We start from the raw sequence: 21,545 nt of genomic DNA, 5'->3' as shown, positions 1-21,545 counted from the left end.
AGCACATTTCTCAGACAGAGAGAGAAGTAGTGAACACCCATCTACCGTGAGTCAACCATTATGGAAAACATCAATGTTTTTCCCCTCTGGGCATTCTGGCCCTGTTGCACAACTCTCCTGACGATAAATGACTGTGGATGACCTGAAATATGGGATGAGGACAAATTGAGGTTACAACTTTGAAACTGCATGTAATAAATTCATCACTGGTGTAAAATATTTCACACTGGAGGGGTTGTTTCTATCTGATACCCCCACACAAGCCACACACACACACACTTGAGGCGCGGTTGCGTGGCTATGGCTTGAGGACCAGCGAGTGGACTGTACTGAAGTGTTTTTGTTCGAGAGAGCTCAATCATGCAAGCTGTTTGCACAACAGGCCTCCTCTGCACTGTGGGAAAACTCTCACATGGTTGTCTCCCTGTCTCGCTGACGGGGGAGTATGACGATGAGTCTGTGTTCATTGAGAAATGGCTGGAGGCACACTGCCCTGCAGTACTAGCCCAGCCCCGTGTACTTGTCAGTGTAACAAGTCTCAACAGTTACAACAATGTACAAGGTAACAGAGTCAAGAGGAGAAGATAAAGCAACAAGGCAAAAGTTGATTCAAGCATTTCTTCCGGCAGCTCCATTTGTGATGAGGTGCTGCTGCATGTGTTGAGGTATGCAGGACCATGCCGACAGCTACGGAGGTGTGTGTGTAGGGGGGTCACTGTGAACATATCTGTGTGAATTTATATGTGTGAAAGTCAAGTCCGTCACAAGCTTGCACACATCAAAATACCTACAACCACATACAAGACACACACCGTCAGTACAGTAATTTAACATGCCAGAACACCAGCTGACAATGAGGGGGAAAATGTCCCCTCCCAGGCTCACACACTCACACACACACACACACACTCAACTGACTGACATGGATACAAAGATAGCACATGTGATAGCTGACGCGTGAGGACATGACAAACATTCAAGGCACTCTGGAAACACACACGCATGAAACGTTAAGACTAAGTGGCTTTGCACATGTCTTCACATAACTGCAGGTGGTGCAGTAAGCCCCGGCCAGCAGCCAGCGTGGAGCAGCTTACAGGGGGGTGGGGCTGGCTGGCTTTTCAGGTTAAGGAAGTCGTGACATGCCCCTCCAGCAGGCCCATAAATCACCAGGCTCAACCTCACTAAGGATGGCTCTTGGGAGAGGAAGGCAAAGAGCACAGAGCACAGAGCACACACACAAACTCAACAGCATGAGCAACCAGCCAGTTCAGCTCACACACACACAAATGCACGACAGAATGCATGCCAACAAACACACACGGCCACACACACAGCCAGAGTGCACACTCTGTTATGTAAACGGCTGTGGCACTTTTCGCCTCAGGTCCTTACATGACACACCTCCCACTATGTGGTCGAGTGTATGTGTTTGTGTGTTTAAGGTGTGAATGTTGTGTAATCATGGGCTTATAATTGTATATAAAAACCGCACATCCGGTTTCACAGAATTTTACTTTACACTTTCAAACCTCACTATTCAAAACGTGATTACTTGTGATTTAATAATAAAGCAATGTGGTTAATTGGTCACTTTGTAACAACCCAATGTGTGTAGGGTCTTGGGCTTTTATTGAACTGAATAATAAGATATCCTCTACAAACTGAACACTCTGTAGAGGGAGGCACAGCGTTGTGGTGGTTACCATTCTTGTCAAAGAGCAAGAATGTTCCAGGTTTGAATCCCGGTCTGGGCCTTTCTGTGTGAGTTTGCATGTTCTCCCTGTGCCTGCACGGGTTTTCTCGGGGTACTCTGGCTTCCTCCCACAGTCCCACAAACATGCACATTAGGTTAACCGTCTACTCTACATTGCCCCAGAGGAGTGAGTGAGTGTGTGTGTGATTGTCTGTTTTTGTGCGTCAGCCCTGCAATTGACTGGCGACCATCCCAAGATGTACCCCACCTCTCGCTCGTAGTCAGCTGGGATAGGCTGCAGCCTCCCGCGACTCTGACGGATAAGCGGTATAGAAAATGCACAGATAGATAATAAATCGGACATGGATATCTGATAGGTTGTTTATGACAAGCCTTTTGTTAGCTCAACATCTCTATAGAAAAAGAATGACCTTCCTGTAAGAGGTAGATGACACTGTAGTAAAGCAAAACAATCAGGTTATTTCACTCATGAGGCTGCAATGGCTCATAAAATGCAAAATGTGAGAGGGGTTGACTGTGAAATGCCTTTTCTTATCAGCAAATGAGTACACACTGACCTCATGCAGTACTTTCTGTTCACAATGATGTCAGAGTCATGGTACAAATTAAGTTAAATAAAGTAAGTAAGTTTTGGAAATTAAGTCTTTGCATTCAAACAAGTTCCAATAGCCTAACAGCAATACCAATAATATGACCAGTATATCTTTTGCTATGCTATTATTTTTTTACAAGCTATATTCCCACAATTTTCAGTGCATACTTGCCTCTGGTACCTCATGTCAATGAGAGTGTTAGAGACTTTTCAATATATGGAATCATTAATGGAACAGCTTAGTCACACTATTGCTTTACAGGGTACCTACTGTCTGATCATCACCTAATTTCTGCTAAGTGCAGTGTAAAACCACAAGTGATTACTCAACACAAAAGATACTAATCTGATGTGACCAATTCCAAGAGGTTATGACATGCAAGTGTTTCTGCATGAGTCACACAACATGGAAAGATGAGCCACAAACAGGGAATACTGCAAGATTGATTGATATGCAAGATTGATATCAGGGCCTCTTATAAATATCACTACCAGGAGACTCTGAGAATTAAATTACTCTGATTGATTGGGAAATTAAAAATTGGCGCAGCAACTATGTGCATGTGTTCAGTGAGATTCAAGCCGTCAGGAAAGTACGTCTTGTGTTGAAATCTAAAACCTAAAAATCATCTGTAAAGACAAAAATATCATGCTGTATGATTTATTCTCAGTCCACTTAGAATTAATTGGATACACCTCTTTGTTACACCTGTGAATTTTACAAGTTCAGACAGTTAAAGTCTGTTTTCTGAGGAGCTGTTTTATAGTCTATATAAATTTGGCTCTTGGTAAATGAAAAACTAGCTCTGACGGCCATGGATAGATAGATAGGTTTCTGTTGTGCTGTCATGTTTGGACGTTTCATGGCCATCTGCAACCTCTGTTGCCTAAAATCACGTGCTGAGAAGAGAAGGAGATGCACAGAGCTGCAGCTTTCTTCAGCTAACAGTCTGAGAGCTGAAGAAAACTCAAGTATTGTTAACAGTGTGAGTTGAGTAAAAAAAGATAATGCTTGGAGAAGAAAAGAGACGAGTTGGAGCAATAGTGACAGAGGGAGACGCAAGCCTCTAGCTTCACATGAGTAGTTTGGCCCTTTCTTTGCTTCAGTGCAGCAGCATCCAGTGGTTCCTCTCTCCCCCTTTTAGCCAACTAAATTCTGTGTGTGCAGTTCTGCCTGACCAACAAGAATCAGAGACGCAGCAATTACTCTATATCCATAGTCAGTATACTGAAACACTGGTGCAAACACCCGCCTTGCACAGTAAGAGAAGGTCCTGACCCTCATTACATCATTGAGGTACCCCTGGGCAAGGCACTTAACCCGCATCTGCACCAGTGGGGCTGAACTGGGCAGCATCCAAGTGTGCATGTGTGTAGCTGTACAAATTTGGAGCAAAGCTGTTGCTGAAAAAGAGCATTTCTGCTCTGTGTTTCTGCTCTGGATACATAAATGTTGAAAGAAAATAACTAACACTACATATGCTACCAATAATGAAGCAGCAAAACGTAAGATTTTGGTTTTTGGTTCAGTTACCCAAGATTACACCTTTGGATTTTCCCCAATCATTATTACATAATACAGAGGCTAGAAGAACGATTAATATGACATTCTAACCCTTAGCCACCAACATGTTTGCACTATATTATTTCTTCCATAGAACTTTCACATAAACCTTCCTATCTTACCTATGGGTGATGATGTGCATTTTTTAAATCCAACTGAAATGCATGGATCATTATTAAAAAGAATGATAACAGAGTCAAACTAGTCTATTTAAAACAATCCATTGCCAGCTCCAACAAAACAAAAAAGCAGGAAAAAATGGAAATCAATAGATATGAAGGAGAGAAGCAGGGAGCCTGAAAACAATACCACTTCAGGTTTCAAAAACGTTTCAGGTTTCAGGAATGGGGACTTCATCAGATCTGGAAGGCAACTGCTGCTGGTATAGTTTAGTTTGTCAGTATGGCCAAATACAGAATTGTGTCAATTTGAATTTAAAGAGAAATGAAAAATTCCTAATAAGTTCAAGATTTAAATGATGGCACAAAAGGCATGCTCAGATTTTTTTCCTTTGCAGCTTCCTCCACCTGAGAGCAGCGATAAATCTTGAGTTTTTGTACTTAGCTGAGGCACTGACTGGGCCAGAGGTCAAACCAGTATAACAGATGAAAACAAGAGATTGTCTGGGGGGCCATTAAAAGAAAATTGCTGAGGAGGAACAGAGACATTCATGTCCTGCCTTTGTGAGAGGCAGTGTGTGTGTGATATATGTGTGTGTGTAAGAGCACAGTGTGAGAGTGTAATGTTATATTGTAAATGATATGACTGTGTCAGTATATCAAGGCCTAAATTCTGAGACCTTGTTGTCATCCAAGTTCCAGAAACATCCATTTGAGGTCTGACAGGCATGCAAATATTTTGTGTTTCGTAGGTACTAAAGGTCTGTTTTAGGAGAGGGAAACAGCTGCCACATGTTTTGTTTTCTCTACATTTTTCATCATGTCTCTTCTCTCGCTGCACATTCTTTGTTCTTTGTCATTGCTGTGCTCCCATAGCCACAGAATGAATGTGCACTGTGACAAAGCTGTGTGGAGAATGTGGTCCAGCTGAATTCTTATGTTAGCACACAGCTATTGTTGTCTCAAAAAAAAAAAAAAAGAAAAAAAAGAAACCCTTCCTGGAAATCCCAACAAGTGGCTTTTTCCGGATGCACACAGTTAAGTAAAAAAAATATATCAATTAAAAAACACCTCCTTTTTATTAGTGCTATACCTGCATTCTGAGGTGTGGTTTAAACTCACTTATTGCTTTGTATGAATTCTGAAGGCAAAGTCACTGCTCTTGTAAAAAATGTTTTGACATTGCTTATGACATACACGTTATGTTTTTTGCTCTGCTGCACCTGTCATGTTAATCTGAGCCTCTTTCCTTAATAGAGGCTCCTTAATTCCCAGCTTGGAAGCATAAGGCCAAATTGCACTGCATACTAATTAATACAGTCCTAGTCATGACAAAGACACAAATCAATTATGTGTTGCTTAACCTGCAATTACACAAGGTGTGAATCAAGGTAGGTGAAAACTGAAAAGTGAATTAAAGAGTTCATCTACCTGCCATCATCTTCTGGGCTTCATATGGCTCCATGTAGCCATCATTCTCAGTTGTCACTTTTTCTGTACTTGTCTGAGTCCCGCCAGCCTGCTCGGCATCAAAAGGGTCCGCATAGTCTTCAAGGATAATGAGCTGCAGAGGAAAAAAGAAAAAAAGACAAGGAAAGGTGAGATGGAGGGCAGGATGATAAAAAAAAAGTGAAATAGCAAGTGGGAGGATTCGTTTTGCTGCACTGTTGAACATTACAAGATGGGTTAGGTGTCAGGAGAGTTGTATGACAGAAACTGCTGTGGCCCAGGACAGGACCAAGTGATATCCACTGAGGCAGGCTGGGGGATAAAGGGACAAACACATAAATAACACCCCACCTTTGTATGCCTCAGCACACCACCACAATGCCTCATCTTTTAGCCTTACAGCACGCTCTCTGCTACTGCTGGTCTGCCTAATTATATGATAGTCCAGTGACAGGCCTACATTTCAAAAGTAGAGGAAAGAAGACCACAACTGCTCAACTTTCTGAAGAGAAACAATTTGGCAGATTTATGCCGAGCTGGCAGTGAGCCACGGCTAATTGCAGTCTTGCTCTTTTGCTGAGCATTTTGTGCAGTAGATGGCAATTAGGTGGATGTCCTGAGACCCAGAAATACAGCTCAAACCTTTAGGGAACAGAGGAACAGTCCACATCTATAGCGCCTTGGGGGGATATTTGTTTTCTTGAAATGTTTGCCTCGGCTACCAGGACACCGCTTCAATGGTAAAAACCTTCCCTTTGAAAGGAAATGTAGTCCCATGTGAGCCATCTGTCCTCCTGGACATTGGACCTAATGAGGGGGTGTTAGAGCAGGGGTTTGGGCCAGCTGTTAGAATAGTGACTTCTGTTGAACTCCTGACAGTCTAGTCCAGCCAATCACTGGGCAGAGGAGAAGGGCACCGCATTATCTGTTAACTTGGAGACATTTTCGGAAAAGGTTTCAAACAAGTGAGGAAACCCATAAGGGAGCATGTAAACATGTACTTGACTGGCACTACACCCTGTGAGTCATGTGTAACAGGAAGGGATTTGCTCTCATTATAAACAAGCTCATCACTCATCTGGTGGATGGAGCTCAGGCGGGGCAGGCTGGAGGTGGACCGAGCCTCATCCCCGCCATACTGTGCCTCCACCTAGCCAGTTTTCCTGAGAACAACCACTGTCCATCTCTCCATCACAGTGAGAGTGTGCTTCCCAGAAGCAAATTCCATGTGCAGGCCACCCGTGAGAGTGCCACAGACGTAAACACACACATTCACACACACCTGCCAAGCCTCAGGGAAGCAAGTAAAATGTACAGATATACTCTTCCAAATCTTGGATTTCTCATCAGCCAGGAAAGCACATTTTTACAGTGCTCATCAAGGTCAAGTGTCATTTAACTGTCATGAAGATTAAAAAAACGATGAGAAAATTTTATGAAATGAAATGCCAAAAAGTTCACCAGGGAAAATTTGTAAGTCGCTCAGTGACATGGAAATGTTGCAGGTACATCCCTGCACAGATCATCTGCACTCTACATGGATTAGGCAATAATAGCAAAGGAAGTAAGAACTACGGATGTGCTCCATAGCAGCTACTGTGTGTTAAATCCGCCTTCTTCAATATTCCTTCTCCATCTGTTTTGGGAAAAATAACTAGGACTTTTTTTCTGCCACAGCATAATTATGGGTTCCTCAAATGTTTTGCTTCTGTGAATTCAAGCAGGGGGAAAAATCCAATACAAACATTGTCCTGGTTTGTTTTTCTGCCACACATATCTTTTACTGACAAGTTTAATCAAAATTCAGCATTTCAGACAAGCAACATCTTAGCAGCCCCAGAGACCCCAAAACTCACTGCAAATTAGGCATTACAGCCACGGTGTCATTACCATCTCGCACCTTGTTGCATAGAAACTCAGCCTTCAGAAACCATAGTGTGTGCCAAACCTACCTCTGTAACTGCAAACACAGCCCAAACCTAAGAATAAATAACCCTCACAAAAAAAAAAAACAAAAATACCATATGAATCACCTAAATGGGAGGGATGAAGGCCAGTGCTCATTTGACTGTGGTCCACATGCTGTAGCATAGAGGCTCGAGGTTTGAGACCATAGCCCACAAATGAGATAAAACACTCCCAATGCTGTATTTTACATTCTTGTCAGTAGCTTCAGATGACAGAAACAGTTTATGTATTTGCCCACAGTTAGTTTTTAGCTGAACGCACACCTTAAACTTCTACCATCTTACCACTTCATGCACCTTCGTGAGCCAAAGGATGTTTGGGCATGTTTCAGGAAATAATGGCAATCAATTACTGAGTTATGTGTGGAACCACTCCAAATACATGACATCATCTTGTGCCTTTCCTGTTGACTTAATGCAGGACGAATAAAGGGCGGGGTGTGTGATGAAAACTTCAGATAGCATCAGACAGAGTGATGCCGTTGGATTAAATGCAATCAAGGATAAAAACCAAAGCTTGAATTAAAGACTCAAATGCAAACACTCGCTTGCTTGGCCTTTAGTTTGGACATGATATACAACAGTCCTGCAGTCCACAAGTGTTTTTTATTTATGACTTGGACATTTTAATGCCAAAGTATCCTGGTATTAGAGGAAAGAGAAGGTAAAACACTTCACTTGAACTCTAATGTACGTGTCTTTTTGCTGTCGCAAACAATCAAAATCAGCCTAAATCAAAGTCTAATAGGCCTGCTGCTACTCAAAAAGCAAAACAGGAATCAGCAATTAGTCACAAGTGGCTCTTGTCCTTCTGTGTTTTTAACATTCTGCAGAAGGTGAGTCAGTATTTTGAATATCCTTTTTCATAGGATAACAACTTCGATATGTTCTGTTCTGAAAAACATGTCATGACAAGGTGCAACTTTCTAATGCAGCACATTAGAAAATATCATAATCAAGATCACTGACTTTACAGGTCGCTGGTCTGGTTCATGTTCTTATCTCAGTAAGCAAGGACAGTCAAGTTCCCAGCAAAAATTAAGCTAATGGCAAATCAGTTACCAGCCTGACTACCTCTGAAAAAAATGTGAAACAAAAAGTACCTAGTCAACTTGGAAGTGGTTAACATGTTACAAAATGGCATTGTCAGGAGGAAATCTCTAAGCTTAACAGTCAATATCAGATCTATTCTGTGTATCACATTCATGCCTTCACAAACCAGTAATGCATACATCTACAAGACTCATTGTCACTCATTAGCATGCAACAATGTTACTAATTTTAGCCTACATGGATCCTTCCCGGCATCGACTTCTTAGATCAACAGGCTGCCTCCATAAGGCGCCATCACCCAGCTGCTGCAGCCTAGTTCATGTTCGGGTGGAGGATTTGGTTAATACCTCCAAATTGTTCCAATGTGTCCTTCCTGTCCCACTGCACTAATGACTACTCGACAGCAGGACGGGCATGGGGTTGTGAGGCGAGGGGTGCTATACAGCAGTGGCGTCGCCTGGGGACACACCATCTGCCTTGTGGCATGCCAGGGTGTGTCAGGACTGCAGCCAAGCCACACTTGTCATGAAAGCAAAATTCCCTCTCAGCATACGACTGCAGTGCCTCAATATATCAGGTCTTTGCTAAGCCACATTGTAAGCCTATATGAAGCTCACATCAGGCTTAGGCTATGTCTCTGTGGTAGCAGGGTTCTTTACTAATCTGCAGCATAGAGTGAGAACTCACTCAATTACTTTGATTCCACAACTTAGATCCCAGGTTGGCCATGTCCTGCACCTGCCAGAGCTCTGGCAGCTTGCAACAGACTTCTTGGAATGCACTGAGGCTTTCAGGTGATGAAGCGGTCTTCAAATCAGTGGGAACAGAGAAGGAACATTAGGGAAGGAGGGAGACTTTAACAGGCACCTGCCACTTTGGCTCAGTGTTTGACCATCCTAAAGGTTGAAGGATTACATTCTGACTAGGCCCAGGTATTCCATTAAACAAGAAAAATACAGGCTACAATTCTCCTCCTGCATTCCTAATGGAGAGAGAAATGTTCGGCTGGATCATCAGATAATCAGGTGCAAAAGTGTAAAAATTTCAGAGGCAGCAAAGGTTGAAATATGAGCACAGCTGGAAATTTTGGTTATGACAATTAGAAAATAGGCTGACAGATTTGTTTTCCACAATTTGAGCAAGCTACAAGTCCAGCGGTGGCATTTTAGTCATAAACAACCAGAAGCAAAAGCAATATAATGGCAGACTAATGAATACACAAGACGATAACTAGACAAACACATTTAGACATACACACAAAAGAAAATGCATCCCAAAATTAATACAATCCTGCTGAATGGGTGTAGACAGGAATATGACATTAATGTCATAGCTGGTCCAGGAAGGATTGAATGCGTCAAGGTTGAAGCCCCTCTGAGACAGCAAGAAAAGTCAGCAGGCTATTGAATGAGAGAGGAGGGAAAAAAAAAAAGAAAGAGGACTGACGTGTGTGATTTATGTCTCACGCCACGAGGGATTTCAGCCACTGATAACCTAATACAACCCAGTGCTTAGCAGCTCAATTGCATTAAGGCATTTCTAAAGGCTTTTGCTGCTACTGCTCTTTTGTTCTTCAGTGCAACAAAAAAGAAAACACGCCACCATTGTGAGGACAGAAAAGCACTTTAAAGAAGAGAGGAAGGGAGGAGAGAGAAAGGACACTTTTTTTTTTTTTTATCTTTCTACAAAGGGGAGCTGCCATGCATAAAGTATGTTTATCCCTTATGGGAAGACGTTCAAATGTTCATGTAGAAGCCAAACTCAGCAAACTGAGTGTCACTGATGCGCCTCTACCGATAGCTCCTCCACCTTATCTTTGTCTACAGGTGGATGAATGCTTTATGTGCAGTGTGCAGTTATCCTCAGATAACCTGGCCACAATTTTCTAGCAAGAATATACAGGAAAAAACACTCCATCAAGGCAACTTATTGAAGCAAAACTGATGGTAGCTCCTCTGTTGACATAATGCAGTTACTATCAATAAGATACTTTCATGTTTTTAAGAAGCAAGTGCAAATCTGGTTACATTTCACTGAAGGTCCCTTGCGGAAACTAAGCCTTGCTGGATTCTTTATCTCCCAAACAGATTAAGAAGATGGAAAACTGGCTTTGCCTCTAAAGAAGCGACATTTCCCACCATACAGACCTGACATTAACAAAACATTATTGAAATGTTTCTCTAGAAAAATGGCTGCTGCTTGAGCTTCTGCCTCTCCATGAGCTTGGAAGAATAATGTGCCTCCACTAAAGGCCTACTTAGGAGTCTGCAAAGGTAGCTAATCACATTATTGTATTTGCCATCAAGATGCCTTTTCACAATCAGTCACAAATTACTGAAGTTCATGGGCCAATAAGGAGCACTTCACTTGAGAGATCAAAAATTTGGTTTATTTCCAGGTATATTCATTTGCTTTGTTTTTCATCTAACTGGATAATCATTAAATAGAGGCAATTCAATGTTAGTAAGCATGCTCACAACGTGAATTAACAAAAACAAATTGTGACTTCACTGACATCAAGATAAAAGCACGGCCACAACTCTTCTGAACATCTCTGTTCTGATGATTATTGGAAACAGACACATAAAAAGAAACATCCCTCCTATATTCCTTACCAACCAAACAACCTCAAAAAAGCCTTTTCTTGGCCATACCCATTAGCAAGCTCAGGATTTAAAAGGGTCTATGTGTGACATATACTTCACTGTACATGTTTGAGGATTAGATTTAGCATTTCCCTTTGCACATCAGTGCACTCAGACCATCAGTTTCACATGTGTCTCCTTCAGGAACATCTGCACTGTTCAAAGGAAGGCTCACTTTTGGCTGCTGACTTATTTATTACACATACATACCCCCCCCCCCCCCCCCCCCCCAACATTCAGACCACATTAAATGTTGGTTCTTCAGATCTCTGCACTCTTACCCATGTGGGCTGGCTTTCGTTTGACAACAACCGATTTAGACTGTTGTTGGTCATGGTTTGCATGGGAATGCTTCCAGATGCAGAAACAACAACTCCGACACAAAACATCAGCAATGCGTAAAATGGTAAAGCAAAAATAGCATTGAATGGGAAGGGGTGTAAAATACATAATTCACACCTAAACAGTCCCCACATCCCTACTGTGAATATTGTCGTCAGTGCACTTTTGGTTCATAATCTATTGTGGACACATATATACGCAGAAAGTGCACATGTGCCCTGACAAATGACAGATGTATGTACATGAGTTGTATAAATGTGGGAAAGGAGTGGAAAGGGTTTCAATCAGCACTGCAGCGTTCAGTTTCGGTGCATATTCAAATCAAATGCCCCAAAGACGTTTGGTATGAACAAACTAATAGATACATGAGATTCAGGCAATCACAAAAACTATTCCCACTTAGAGTTAGAGACCCCCAAAAAGTTACAAGTAAGATCATCTGCCATTTTATTTGCTGCTGTGGCAGTTGTCTAACTACAACTCACAGCATCAAATCTCCCTGTCTTACAGTTACCAGGGTGGTTGTCATATCAGTGCAAATGAACACCTGCAACTGATGAAACATCTGTCATATAGTCAAGACAGCTTCACGTTAAGAGAGGAGAGCATAAGTACTCTCAACACACCGAAGCCACATTTTGTCCAGAGGCAGCCAGACTCACCAACATCGGATCGTTTGTCTCTCGTCTCTTTTGTATCCTTTGGTAACCACCAATTAGGAAAACAGAATCCCATCACATGATTTCTGGGTCATTTATTTATTACTGCGTTTGTAGTTGTAGTTATTATAAGCCATTAAGTTATACCGTAGTATCCCGGAAAGCCCCTTTATACCAAAATTTCAGGACTCAGGATATAAAATAAGCACATATTGTATGTGTCACTAGGATCCCTCAAACAAACAGACAAAAGTTCTCAGAGAGAACTGGACGCCCTGCTCATCCATTCCTCTCTCAATTTGAACAAATCACCTTGTGGCTTACACAAATTTAAGTACCCAAACGCGTAACCTTACTTTTCAATAAATTCTTACTCTGGCTGCCCTTGTCTCCTGATGAATGACTGCATCCTCCATTAACACCCAAGGCAGTGCAGGACAAAAAGCACCCCAACTTGTCCCTAAGGACCTCCTTCATTGAAACTCGCTCCACACAGCCACTTAAGGCCTCCAGTGGAGAAAGGGGAGGAGGCCGCGGGTTTTGCCCGATGAAGGTGCTCTTAATATGCGACAGATATTCAAGATTAAGTACTTGACGACACGCTTGACAAAATCCAATTTCCGTCCTCTAACCCCATTCCTTTCTGATAGATTTATTGGCAATGTTTCTTCTACAGTTAGTGGTGCGGTACAAGGGTTGATAATAATTCAGGTGCTACAAAGGAGTGCTGGAATTTTATAAAATATGGTAATCCCAAACCAACATGAATGTGCGATATGCCCTCTGTGTGGCCTACATAATTTTCCCTCATCACTACATTTACAATTAGTACGTAAACAATGATATGTTTTCAAATTGTAGAATGAGTCAGTGGGGTGAAACGAGGAAAAACACAATTATTCATGGCTCTCATAAGATAAACACTGACACAATTAGGAAGCTAGGGTTTCATGACACAGCATGATTTTACAGAGCGGGGTGAAAAACAAACCACAGTAAGGCTGTAAACAAAGCTACAGATTTTGATGTGAGGACATCTTGATTGAGGCTGGAAGTTCTGTAGCCTCAGATAGCCTCTGCGTGGTGGGGATGCACCAAGATCCCTGCATGTCGCCTACACTGACAATAGAGCGAGTATGCAGGGTGGAGTCCCACACCACTGCCACTGCTACGTGGCTTCCCACCTCTCTGAGCAGGACAGCAAAAGGCTTGAGCAGCTATACTAAGAGGGTGTGAGACAATCACCAGTCTGCTGCCACAAAGAGCACACGACAGCTATGTGCCGACACCATTTGTCGCTATTTCCAACATCTAAATTGCTCGTGTTGAAACAGTCGAGAACGTTAGCCCTGGTTAAATTTTAGCAAACAAACAGCAGCCAAAACGCCCAGCCTACACAGTGGGGCGAGCGCAGACTTGTCAAGTTAAAAAGGGAATGTCACCAAGTTGTAAACACTTCCTCTCAGGAAGGGAGCACTTCCTTAATCCTGGAGCAACCAAGCCATTCCTTATTTTCCACCAAACAACTGCAGATAGTGGCTTTCTGTCTCTACCCACGTCCCTGTCACAATAACAGCTCATTTTAGCTGTGAATAATAAAAAGCATGTAAAGCATGACCCCATGTGAGTAAATCACAGATGTGAGCAGCAGCAACAGACAAAAAATTATTCGGTAGACTCATTCACAGAGTGAAATGAAATGAAAGTCTGGAATCCCACTAAGAAGAAATGGAAGTGTTCAGCTGCCTGGTGGGCACTCAGATCACAGGGCAGCTCTGCTTGCAAGACGGAAGTCTGGCTGCCTCCTGCAGTGAGACACAAAAACAACAGCCTGCATTCACACGCAGGAGACACAGAGGCAAATCAGATCTCTATGATCCCCACGTTATACTGCATTTTGATGCAAAAAAAACTATTTGATTACTGCAGAAGTTTCCATAGTTTTTACTATGAGAGGGTAGAGTTTCTGATTTAGGAAAAAAAAGTCAATGTGTCATGCAGATTCTCCCTTTGTGTCTTAGATGGCATGCAGGCTTGGAGCTCAATTTGTTTCCTTTTAATCGGTGTGTGACGATCTGCCTGCCCACCAGGACTCCCTCCTTGTAGACTCTCTCTCTCTCTCTCACACACACACACACACAGTCATTAAACAAAACAGAGCCATGTGTCTACAACTCCCCAGTGGAAAGTGCTGCAGTACCAGTCTGCAGGCTAATTGTGACCGGGTGGAATCATGTGACTGATGTTCCGGTGCAAAGCTAGAAAAAGCAAATCGAGCAACAAACACTACAGACCCTGTTGGGACTCTTTAAACTGGAAGGAAGGCTCCCAGAGGGAGGGGAAGAAGTAAATAAGTAAACAATGGCTAGAGGTCGCCATTTCAGAGACCTATAAGTTTCAAGCACATGTGGTTGGATGTGCTAATAACCATGGTTAGTTCTGTGATGCTGGATTACAGCACCATCATGTAAATGCAATAGGATTCACTCATTCACCAAAATGGTATCTTGATGAAAAGCCGAACCTTTTGATGCTCGACTGGTTGAGCATTACATTGTGGCTTCCAGTGAATCCTGCACTACAGGATAAGTTCATCCCAACCCAGAGAGGCGGGGCTGTTCGGCTCTGTGCTTCTTCCTTCCTTTCAAAGGGCCTTTCCAGGATTCTTATTCGGGTTACAGTAATAAACTGTGACACATTTTTGTCATAGACAGATAAGCAAAAAAAAAAAAACAAAAAAAAAACAGTGACTATAAAATATGCTTGGCATGAAAGAACAATGTGCTGTATTCTGAGCAGCGGGTAATTAAAACTGAACATCTTGTGGCTTGAACTAGCTAGGGCAACTTGGAAAAAATCCTTTAGATGCTTAAAATAGTTCAGGAAATTCACAGCATTCTTTGACACCTCCATACAGAGAGGGTCACACTGGAAACAAAAACCTCACAATCGTGCCTGGCATTTCATGTAAACAATATCACAGTCTAGACTTCGCTGGCATGAGTCACAGGAGCTACAGCAACAGGCTTAGTTAGTTACAAAATGTATCACAATAACAAAAACAATTATCTACTTTATGAAGATGTGATTCACAACCTGCGCACCGCTGATGGGAATGAATTTGTCACTACTGAGCATGATTAAGAACAGCAAAAGCTGCAACATTAAAGACATGCACCACACAGCTTTGCCACACCAATGGAAAATTGCTTAAAATCATTATTGTTTAGGCTATATTATTATGCATTCCTTCTACATGGAGGTCCAGTGGAGTAAAATAGTCTTACTTTAAAATAAGAACAGAACAGGTTGGTGTAGTTGTAGAACAACAAGGGCACATCAGGCCCGCTATCAGCCTCACAGGCCTCCGCGTGACTCGGAAAGGTAGAGAACCGCACTTAAAAGGGGAGCTATAACAAAACATGATGGGCTCTGATGTTTTCATCCATTTTCTGGTTCCCTGAAGAAAACCACTCACAGACCCAGGTGATATTGACGTTTGTGCTTGACATTTCTCCTATCACTGGCAAAGATGAGAGTGTGAAAGGCCAGTGGGATGTATTTATAAAACTCCACTGATGTCTGGAGTGCCAGGGTGAAAGGCCAGGCGACGATATTCAGGTTGTGGGGAAATGAAGCTGAGTCGAGTTCAGCCATGCTCTACAGGCACTGTAATCCGCAGGCCAATCAAACAAGCTTGATCTGCCCACGCTCTGGCAAACTGTAAGCTGGAAGGTGTGTCTGGTGAGGATGTAATTCAGCTCTATCACACACACACACATCTCAAGTTCAATACGATCATTATGGATCCAAATGGCCTCAACAGTATGGAAACAACAAACGAAAGGACGCCAACACCCACCTTATGACAGCCTCTACTGAAGCAGTGATTTTGTATGGACTGGCATTCACTGACATATTTTTTGCTATTTCACACAATATTTAATCTTTACCCCCAAGACAGGCAGTTGTTACATGTGGCTAATGTTTTAGGTCTGATAAAGATGGAATCATAAACATGATCAGCATTTTAACATGAACCCAGAGGTTGGTATAGTATGGAGCATATCTCCACATTAAACTGTCTTCTTTACTTCAGTACTGTTGTATTCCAGGGTTTCCTCCACCATAAAAAGAACTAGGTGCAACATCCAGGTTGATTTGAGCACCACCTTAGTTCAATGAATATGAAATCTATGCAGAAAACATTAAAAACTAACTAAATGACTTCTCCCACTGGTAGTGGTTGTAGTTAAGACACCAACGAAAGAAACTGCATTCGCATTCATACTCGTCAGTTGGTTAGATAAACAAATGCAACATTAATATCTGTTCTTACATGTTGGAGTGGTGATGAATTTAAAAGGGCAGGCATATTTTAATAGATATTTCTCAAACCAAAGAATTAGGGGGGGATTTTGTGTTGTTTCTACAACTCACAGCTGAGGAGTTATGAGGGAATATAGAAAGCGTTTTATTAAAAGACCCTATGGTGGTGCTATTTGAACCAAAATCTAGTTTGGTTCTTCTCTGACTCGAGGTTAAGCCATAATGGGAACAAAGACATCTGCCTCAGAAATATACCTGTCTCATACCTGAAGATAACAATGGATTTCCACCTCCAGAATAATCAATCAAAATGCTGAGCAAGTGGATGTAGGAAAATAAACACAGAGGAAATGTGTCAAATCAGATGCCTGCTTGGCTGAGCAACAACTGTCTGCGCTTCTGATCTAAATGCAGATTTCTATAGATAGATAAGCTGGCTCGTAGGTTCACTGAGTCAAAGGGCCCCTGAGCCATGCAGGGAACCAAAGTTAGCTTGGAACAGCAGTTTCCCTGGTGCACCAACAGATACTGATGATAAAACGCTGCACTTCACAAAGACTGCCGCAACCTGTCAGCTCTGTGCTGCCGCTTTTGTTTACACATTTCCGAGTGGAGCCCGTCATCACTTTCGCGCGTCCTTGAGAGAAGTTAGGTTGGTGCTGAGTAGAGCAATGAGCTGGCAGATGAGGCCTTTAATTAGCTCCAAGGCAGGATGATAATTGATCATCTCCCTCAACTCACTCTACCATGAAGGGCTTGGCATCATTAAAAACAAAACACATCACAATACCTTGAACGCTCCAAACTACAAGTAACAATCTACATCAAAACAAAGCTCTGTGTGAGGAGTACACACTCAACCTTAGACAGAAATGCTCTGAATAAACTGGTACCTCTAAGATGATGATTGGCATTAAAAAATACAACCAAATAGGACACTTGTGAAAATGTAGCAGTCAGATTATATTTTTCAGATATGCGATATTTCACTGCACATTAAAACTGCTTTATCTTGCCTTTTTTCCCTGGTGAATGGAAAAAGACTAGGAAAATTCACTTGATGCTGCTATTGGCATTTCAGGCATTAGGTAAGCGGTGATATAATTAGCATTCATGAGTCAAGTAATTAAAACATCAATGTAACCAGGCAGTGCAGCAAAGACACTCGTGTGCTCTTTGCTCACTCTCCAGCAGTCAGTACACTTAGAAAGACTCCATTTGCTATCACACTGATGTCCATGTGTGTGTTTTTTTAAAAAAAAAAAAAAAGAAAAAAAAACATTCAGATGTCTCTCTTAAATTGTGAAAACACAAGTCTGAGAAAAGTAGCTAAAACTGTTTCAGCATGAAGCTTCACTAAACAAGAACACAACTCGGTATACTTTCAACCTTTCAACAGCTGCCTGAAGGGAGCGTGTCTGAACACAACTACAGTGCGTCCTCCCGCACAGACTGCTGAAACAAGTGTTTATATAATGGAACAAATAGACTTGAACAACACTTTTAAAATCACCTGGACAGTAGATCTAACAAGGTTCTACAAACAAGTACCACGGCCAGCAACAGCTGCAAAAAAAAAAAAAATCCTAAATTTCAAGGCAAATTTTAATCCTCACAAAAGGTTGATGGTGACTTAATGGTACATGTTTTAACAATGAAAAAAAACAAACGTAACAAAGACAGCAAGGTGACGTATTTTTGTGGAAGGCGTTCCTGCTGCAAACTTCCTTTTCCTCCTGAGGGTGTCACCTGACTGACAGTAAGCCATGTAGTGAAAGCACTCAACTCAGTACGTGATAAGCGTAAAACCAGCAAACTTTGCAAAACTAAAATTAAGGATTACTGATTACTACGATGTCTCTGCTTTCACTGAGAGAAATTGCCGCACCGATGTCATTTAACCTTTAGCACATGACCATTTGACGAGAAACCCTTCTCTCAACATATTCCTTAAGCCCACCAGCTGTCGCCACTGATTTAGCTCCTCCATAACATCATTCATACTGTTAGGTGTGAGGTATTTAAACCATACTATACAATCATCTGCCTGTCTGTTAAAGCCATATGTGCACATGAGGGGAGGTAGAGGAGTGGCAGAGGCAACTGTATTCGTGACTGGGGGGAGATCCAAATAAGCTTCAATTAACATGAGACAACAATAATCTGTTTAATCAGCTTGAACAGCTGCAGTGGCTGGGTGAAAATTGTAAATTCTGATTTCTTGCCTGTTTTACTAATAACTCATAGCTGTACGTGTATTAAACCTGTATTGAAAAAAAAGTTTGTGCAGGCTTCTAAAATAACAGCAGCTGACAGTTTGGAAAAACGATGGCACAGAAGATGGTTTTATGAGCTTCAAGTTATTCTTGATCTCTGTGATGAGGGCATATGGGAAATATGGATGACAGTCACAGTTGTGTTTTGTGGGTGATCAAAACTGGGGCAAAAAGCACAGTCTTCTTTCACGCAACACTCCGGTGTCTGTTCGCAGGCGGCAGCCGCAGTCGAATATAAATAAACCAATGAACCAACCGCAAACCTGTCACGCATCAGAGAGACAGGTGCGTAAGCAAACACAGGAGAAGGAGCAGAATGAGGAAGTGACAATAAGGTGAAATCAAGATGACCACAAGAAATGTCTGAAAACAGCTGTGAATGAGACGTGACCTGAGGAGGAAGCAGTGGTGCGCAGTATTGTTACAGGGCCTTGCTGTTTTCTCCTCTGTGCATGAGCTACGCAGACACTGAAACATTCCTCAGCGGGATCACACTCATCACACAATATGTCATTAAAATCACTGACGCTGAACATCTCAGGTTTCTCCAAATGAAGCCAGTGTGTATGAATTCCTAAGAAGCCTGACATGTCACTGTGCTGCAGGGCACAGCTTGTCAAGCATTCTGCCTTTCTGCCTGTCTGTCTACACATTCACTTTGTGCTGGTGAGTGTGCCACCACCTCCATGCATGAGCCACAACCTCAAAGGTTAAAAAAAAACAGAGGTGTGAGGCTTGTGTTGGTATATTAGGAGGACTGTGCCAAGCTCAAATTAGAGCCATATATCCATAAACCCATCACAAGGCAGCAGGCATCACTGCAGAAAGAACATTCAACTAAATTGATCTGTCTAGTTAAAAAAAGATTAGAGTAAAGTTCAATTAAAGCACTGTGAATAAGTCTACATCACAATGCTGCTTGGGAATAAGCTGCAGATTGGCACTGTGCACACACACACACACACACACTTCACTCAGATCTCAGCACTTTGCAGCAAGTTAACTGTCACAAAGTAAGCAAAAGAGCAGTTTTTCAACATGAAGGCATATGTGGCCTGATATTGAGCCGTATGTGAACTCAGCACACAGACTGTTCCCTCCACAGCACTCCCTGTAGTGCAGGTTAGTTATTAGAGTGAGGTGCATGTCGCAACTCCTGTGGCCAGCCGTTGTGCGGTTGTGATAACAAGTTCTGCCGGTTGTACGATTCATTCCTTACGAGAGCAGGTCAACTGCTTCATAAAGAGAACATGTTTGATTTTAGATTTAAAAACAGATTAGTGCCAGTTTCATGTGAACTCGACACTTCTGTTATTCGAAACTACAGGCTCACAGATAACTGTTCAACATTCATTCTGTCCATTCTCTCCAGTAAAGAGAAATGACCGCTTTGTCATTTGTTCAGGGTAATGACCACAGACTGTTGGGACTAAACTTCACCCACCTTCTCCTTGTTGTCGTGGTCCGAAGGAGGTGAGGTCGGAGATTTAACACTCGCTACAGCAACAGCTTGGGTGACTGTAACACCGCCGCCTGGAGCTGGGCTGCTCTTTTCGATTGTTTCCACCTTGATAAGTCGGTGTTTTGGTGACACATACTTGATATCCGGCGACCCCACAGTGTTCAAGCTCGGGCCGAATGAGATATTTCCACCTGGAGTGTACGGGTCCTCGAAGTCCAGCTCCTTTTGTAGTTTGTAAGCAGCGAGGATGTCCGGCTGAGCGGGGCTCGGGAAGGTGGCCCCGGAGCTTGTTTGTTGGTAGCCAGGCGTACCGGGCACACCGGTGTGACAGTGTCTGTAGTCCGGTTTCGGAGGCGCCGGAGGGGGTGCTTTGGTAGTTTTGAATCCTAGGTGCTCCTTGAACCACTTGGCCATGCTGCCAGTGCATCGCTCTCAAGTCAATGAATGTAGTTTAGTTCCACCTTTCCTGCCAGCGGAGCCCGAGTCTTTTCGTCAAAGTGAGATCCTCGGGTCACCCGCGGCCAGCCGACCGGTGTCTGAGCGTGTAGCCAGTCTCGTGCGACTCAGTCGGTCCGGAGAGGAGCGCGCGAGCAGGGGCAACGCCGGCACTTTTCTGTTCTGCCCTGCCGCAACTCTGTCACTCACTGTTCGGCTGCGCTCCACGTCAGGTTTCAGACTACGCAACATGGGAGCGCTTGTGCAAGAGCAACACACGCCCCCCCAACCTGCCCTCCCTACCTGAAAACATTCACTGCCACCTACCGGACTTATGAAACTCCGCTGACTGTTCACTACTGTAAATACGAGACACAGCTGCATGAATTCACTACCAGTTTTGATAAGAGTACAAGCCCCTGTCAGATGAGAGGCTTGTCTCATACATACCCGGATGAGGAATTTTAATATGTGCAGAATTACACGTGGGCTCATAGATGTGGTTAAATGATTGTTTTGGTCTACATCATGTCATTTTTCAGGTTACTCAAACCAATGGTTGGTCCGAAACTCGAAATTTAAATGATCAGGTATAGATCTTTGAATGGTTTGTGTTGCATTTAAATGGGCCCATTAGTGAAATGGTTCACTTAAGAGGATTAGGATTCATAAAAAAAAACAAAAAAAAAAAAAGCAGTGAAAGTATTTCTCATTCCTCTAAAACTCCTTGCTTGAAAATCCTTCCAGTCAACATATTCTTCACCAATAGGACTCAAGGGTAAAGTGTCCTTCGGTCTTTCTCTGTGCTCTCATGTCCAGATGGCCACTGCAGATTGTTTTAATTGCAAATTGCATTCCAAATGACCAGTGGAGAGCAATGCTAGAGTCTTTATTAACACTGGGTATTGTTCTAGTGAAGTTCATTACACCAGTCAA

General features: G+C 42.6%; 1 protein-coding gene across 4 annotated transcripts in view; it reads right to left on the bottom strand.

Moving 5' to 3' along the window:
* zgc:158464 (uncharacterized protein LOC791139 homolog) overlaps positions 1-21,023 on the bottom strand; it is a 93,776-nt gene extending 72,753 nt beyond the window's left edge. Inside the window, exons 1-2 of one of the 4 annotated variants that reach the window (XM_046374837.1) lie at positions 20,157-21,023; positions 5,424-5,556 (exon numbers count right to left, since the gene is read on the bottom strand). In XM_046374837.1, coding sequence (XP_046230793.1) covers positions 5,424-5,556; positions 20,157-20,588 — 565 coding nt within the window. In that variant the 5' untranslated portion in view covers positions 20,589-21,023. The remainder of the gene's footprint in view (positions 1-5,423; positions 5,557-20,156) is intronic. The other 3 variants (XM_046374914.1, XM_046375000.1, XM_046375083.1) reach the window with 3 other exon arrangements.
* Positions 21,024-21,545: the final 522 nt, after the last annotated feature.

This window comes from Scatophagus argus, chromosome 1 (genome assembly GCF_020382885.2).
Source record: "Scatophagus argus isolate fScaArg1 chromosome 1, fScaArg1.pri, whole genome shotgun sequence".
Lineage (NCBI taxonomy): Eukaryota > Metazoa > Chordata > Actinopteri > Scatophagidae > Scatophagus > Scatophagus argus.
This window is presented reverse-complemented; position numbering and strand designations above follow the sequence as displayed.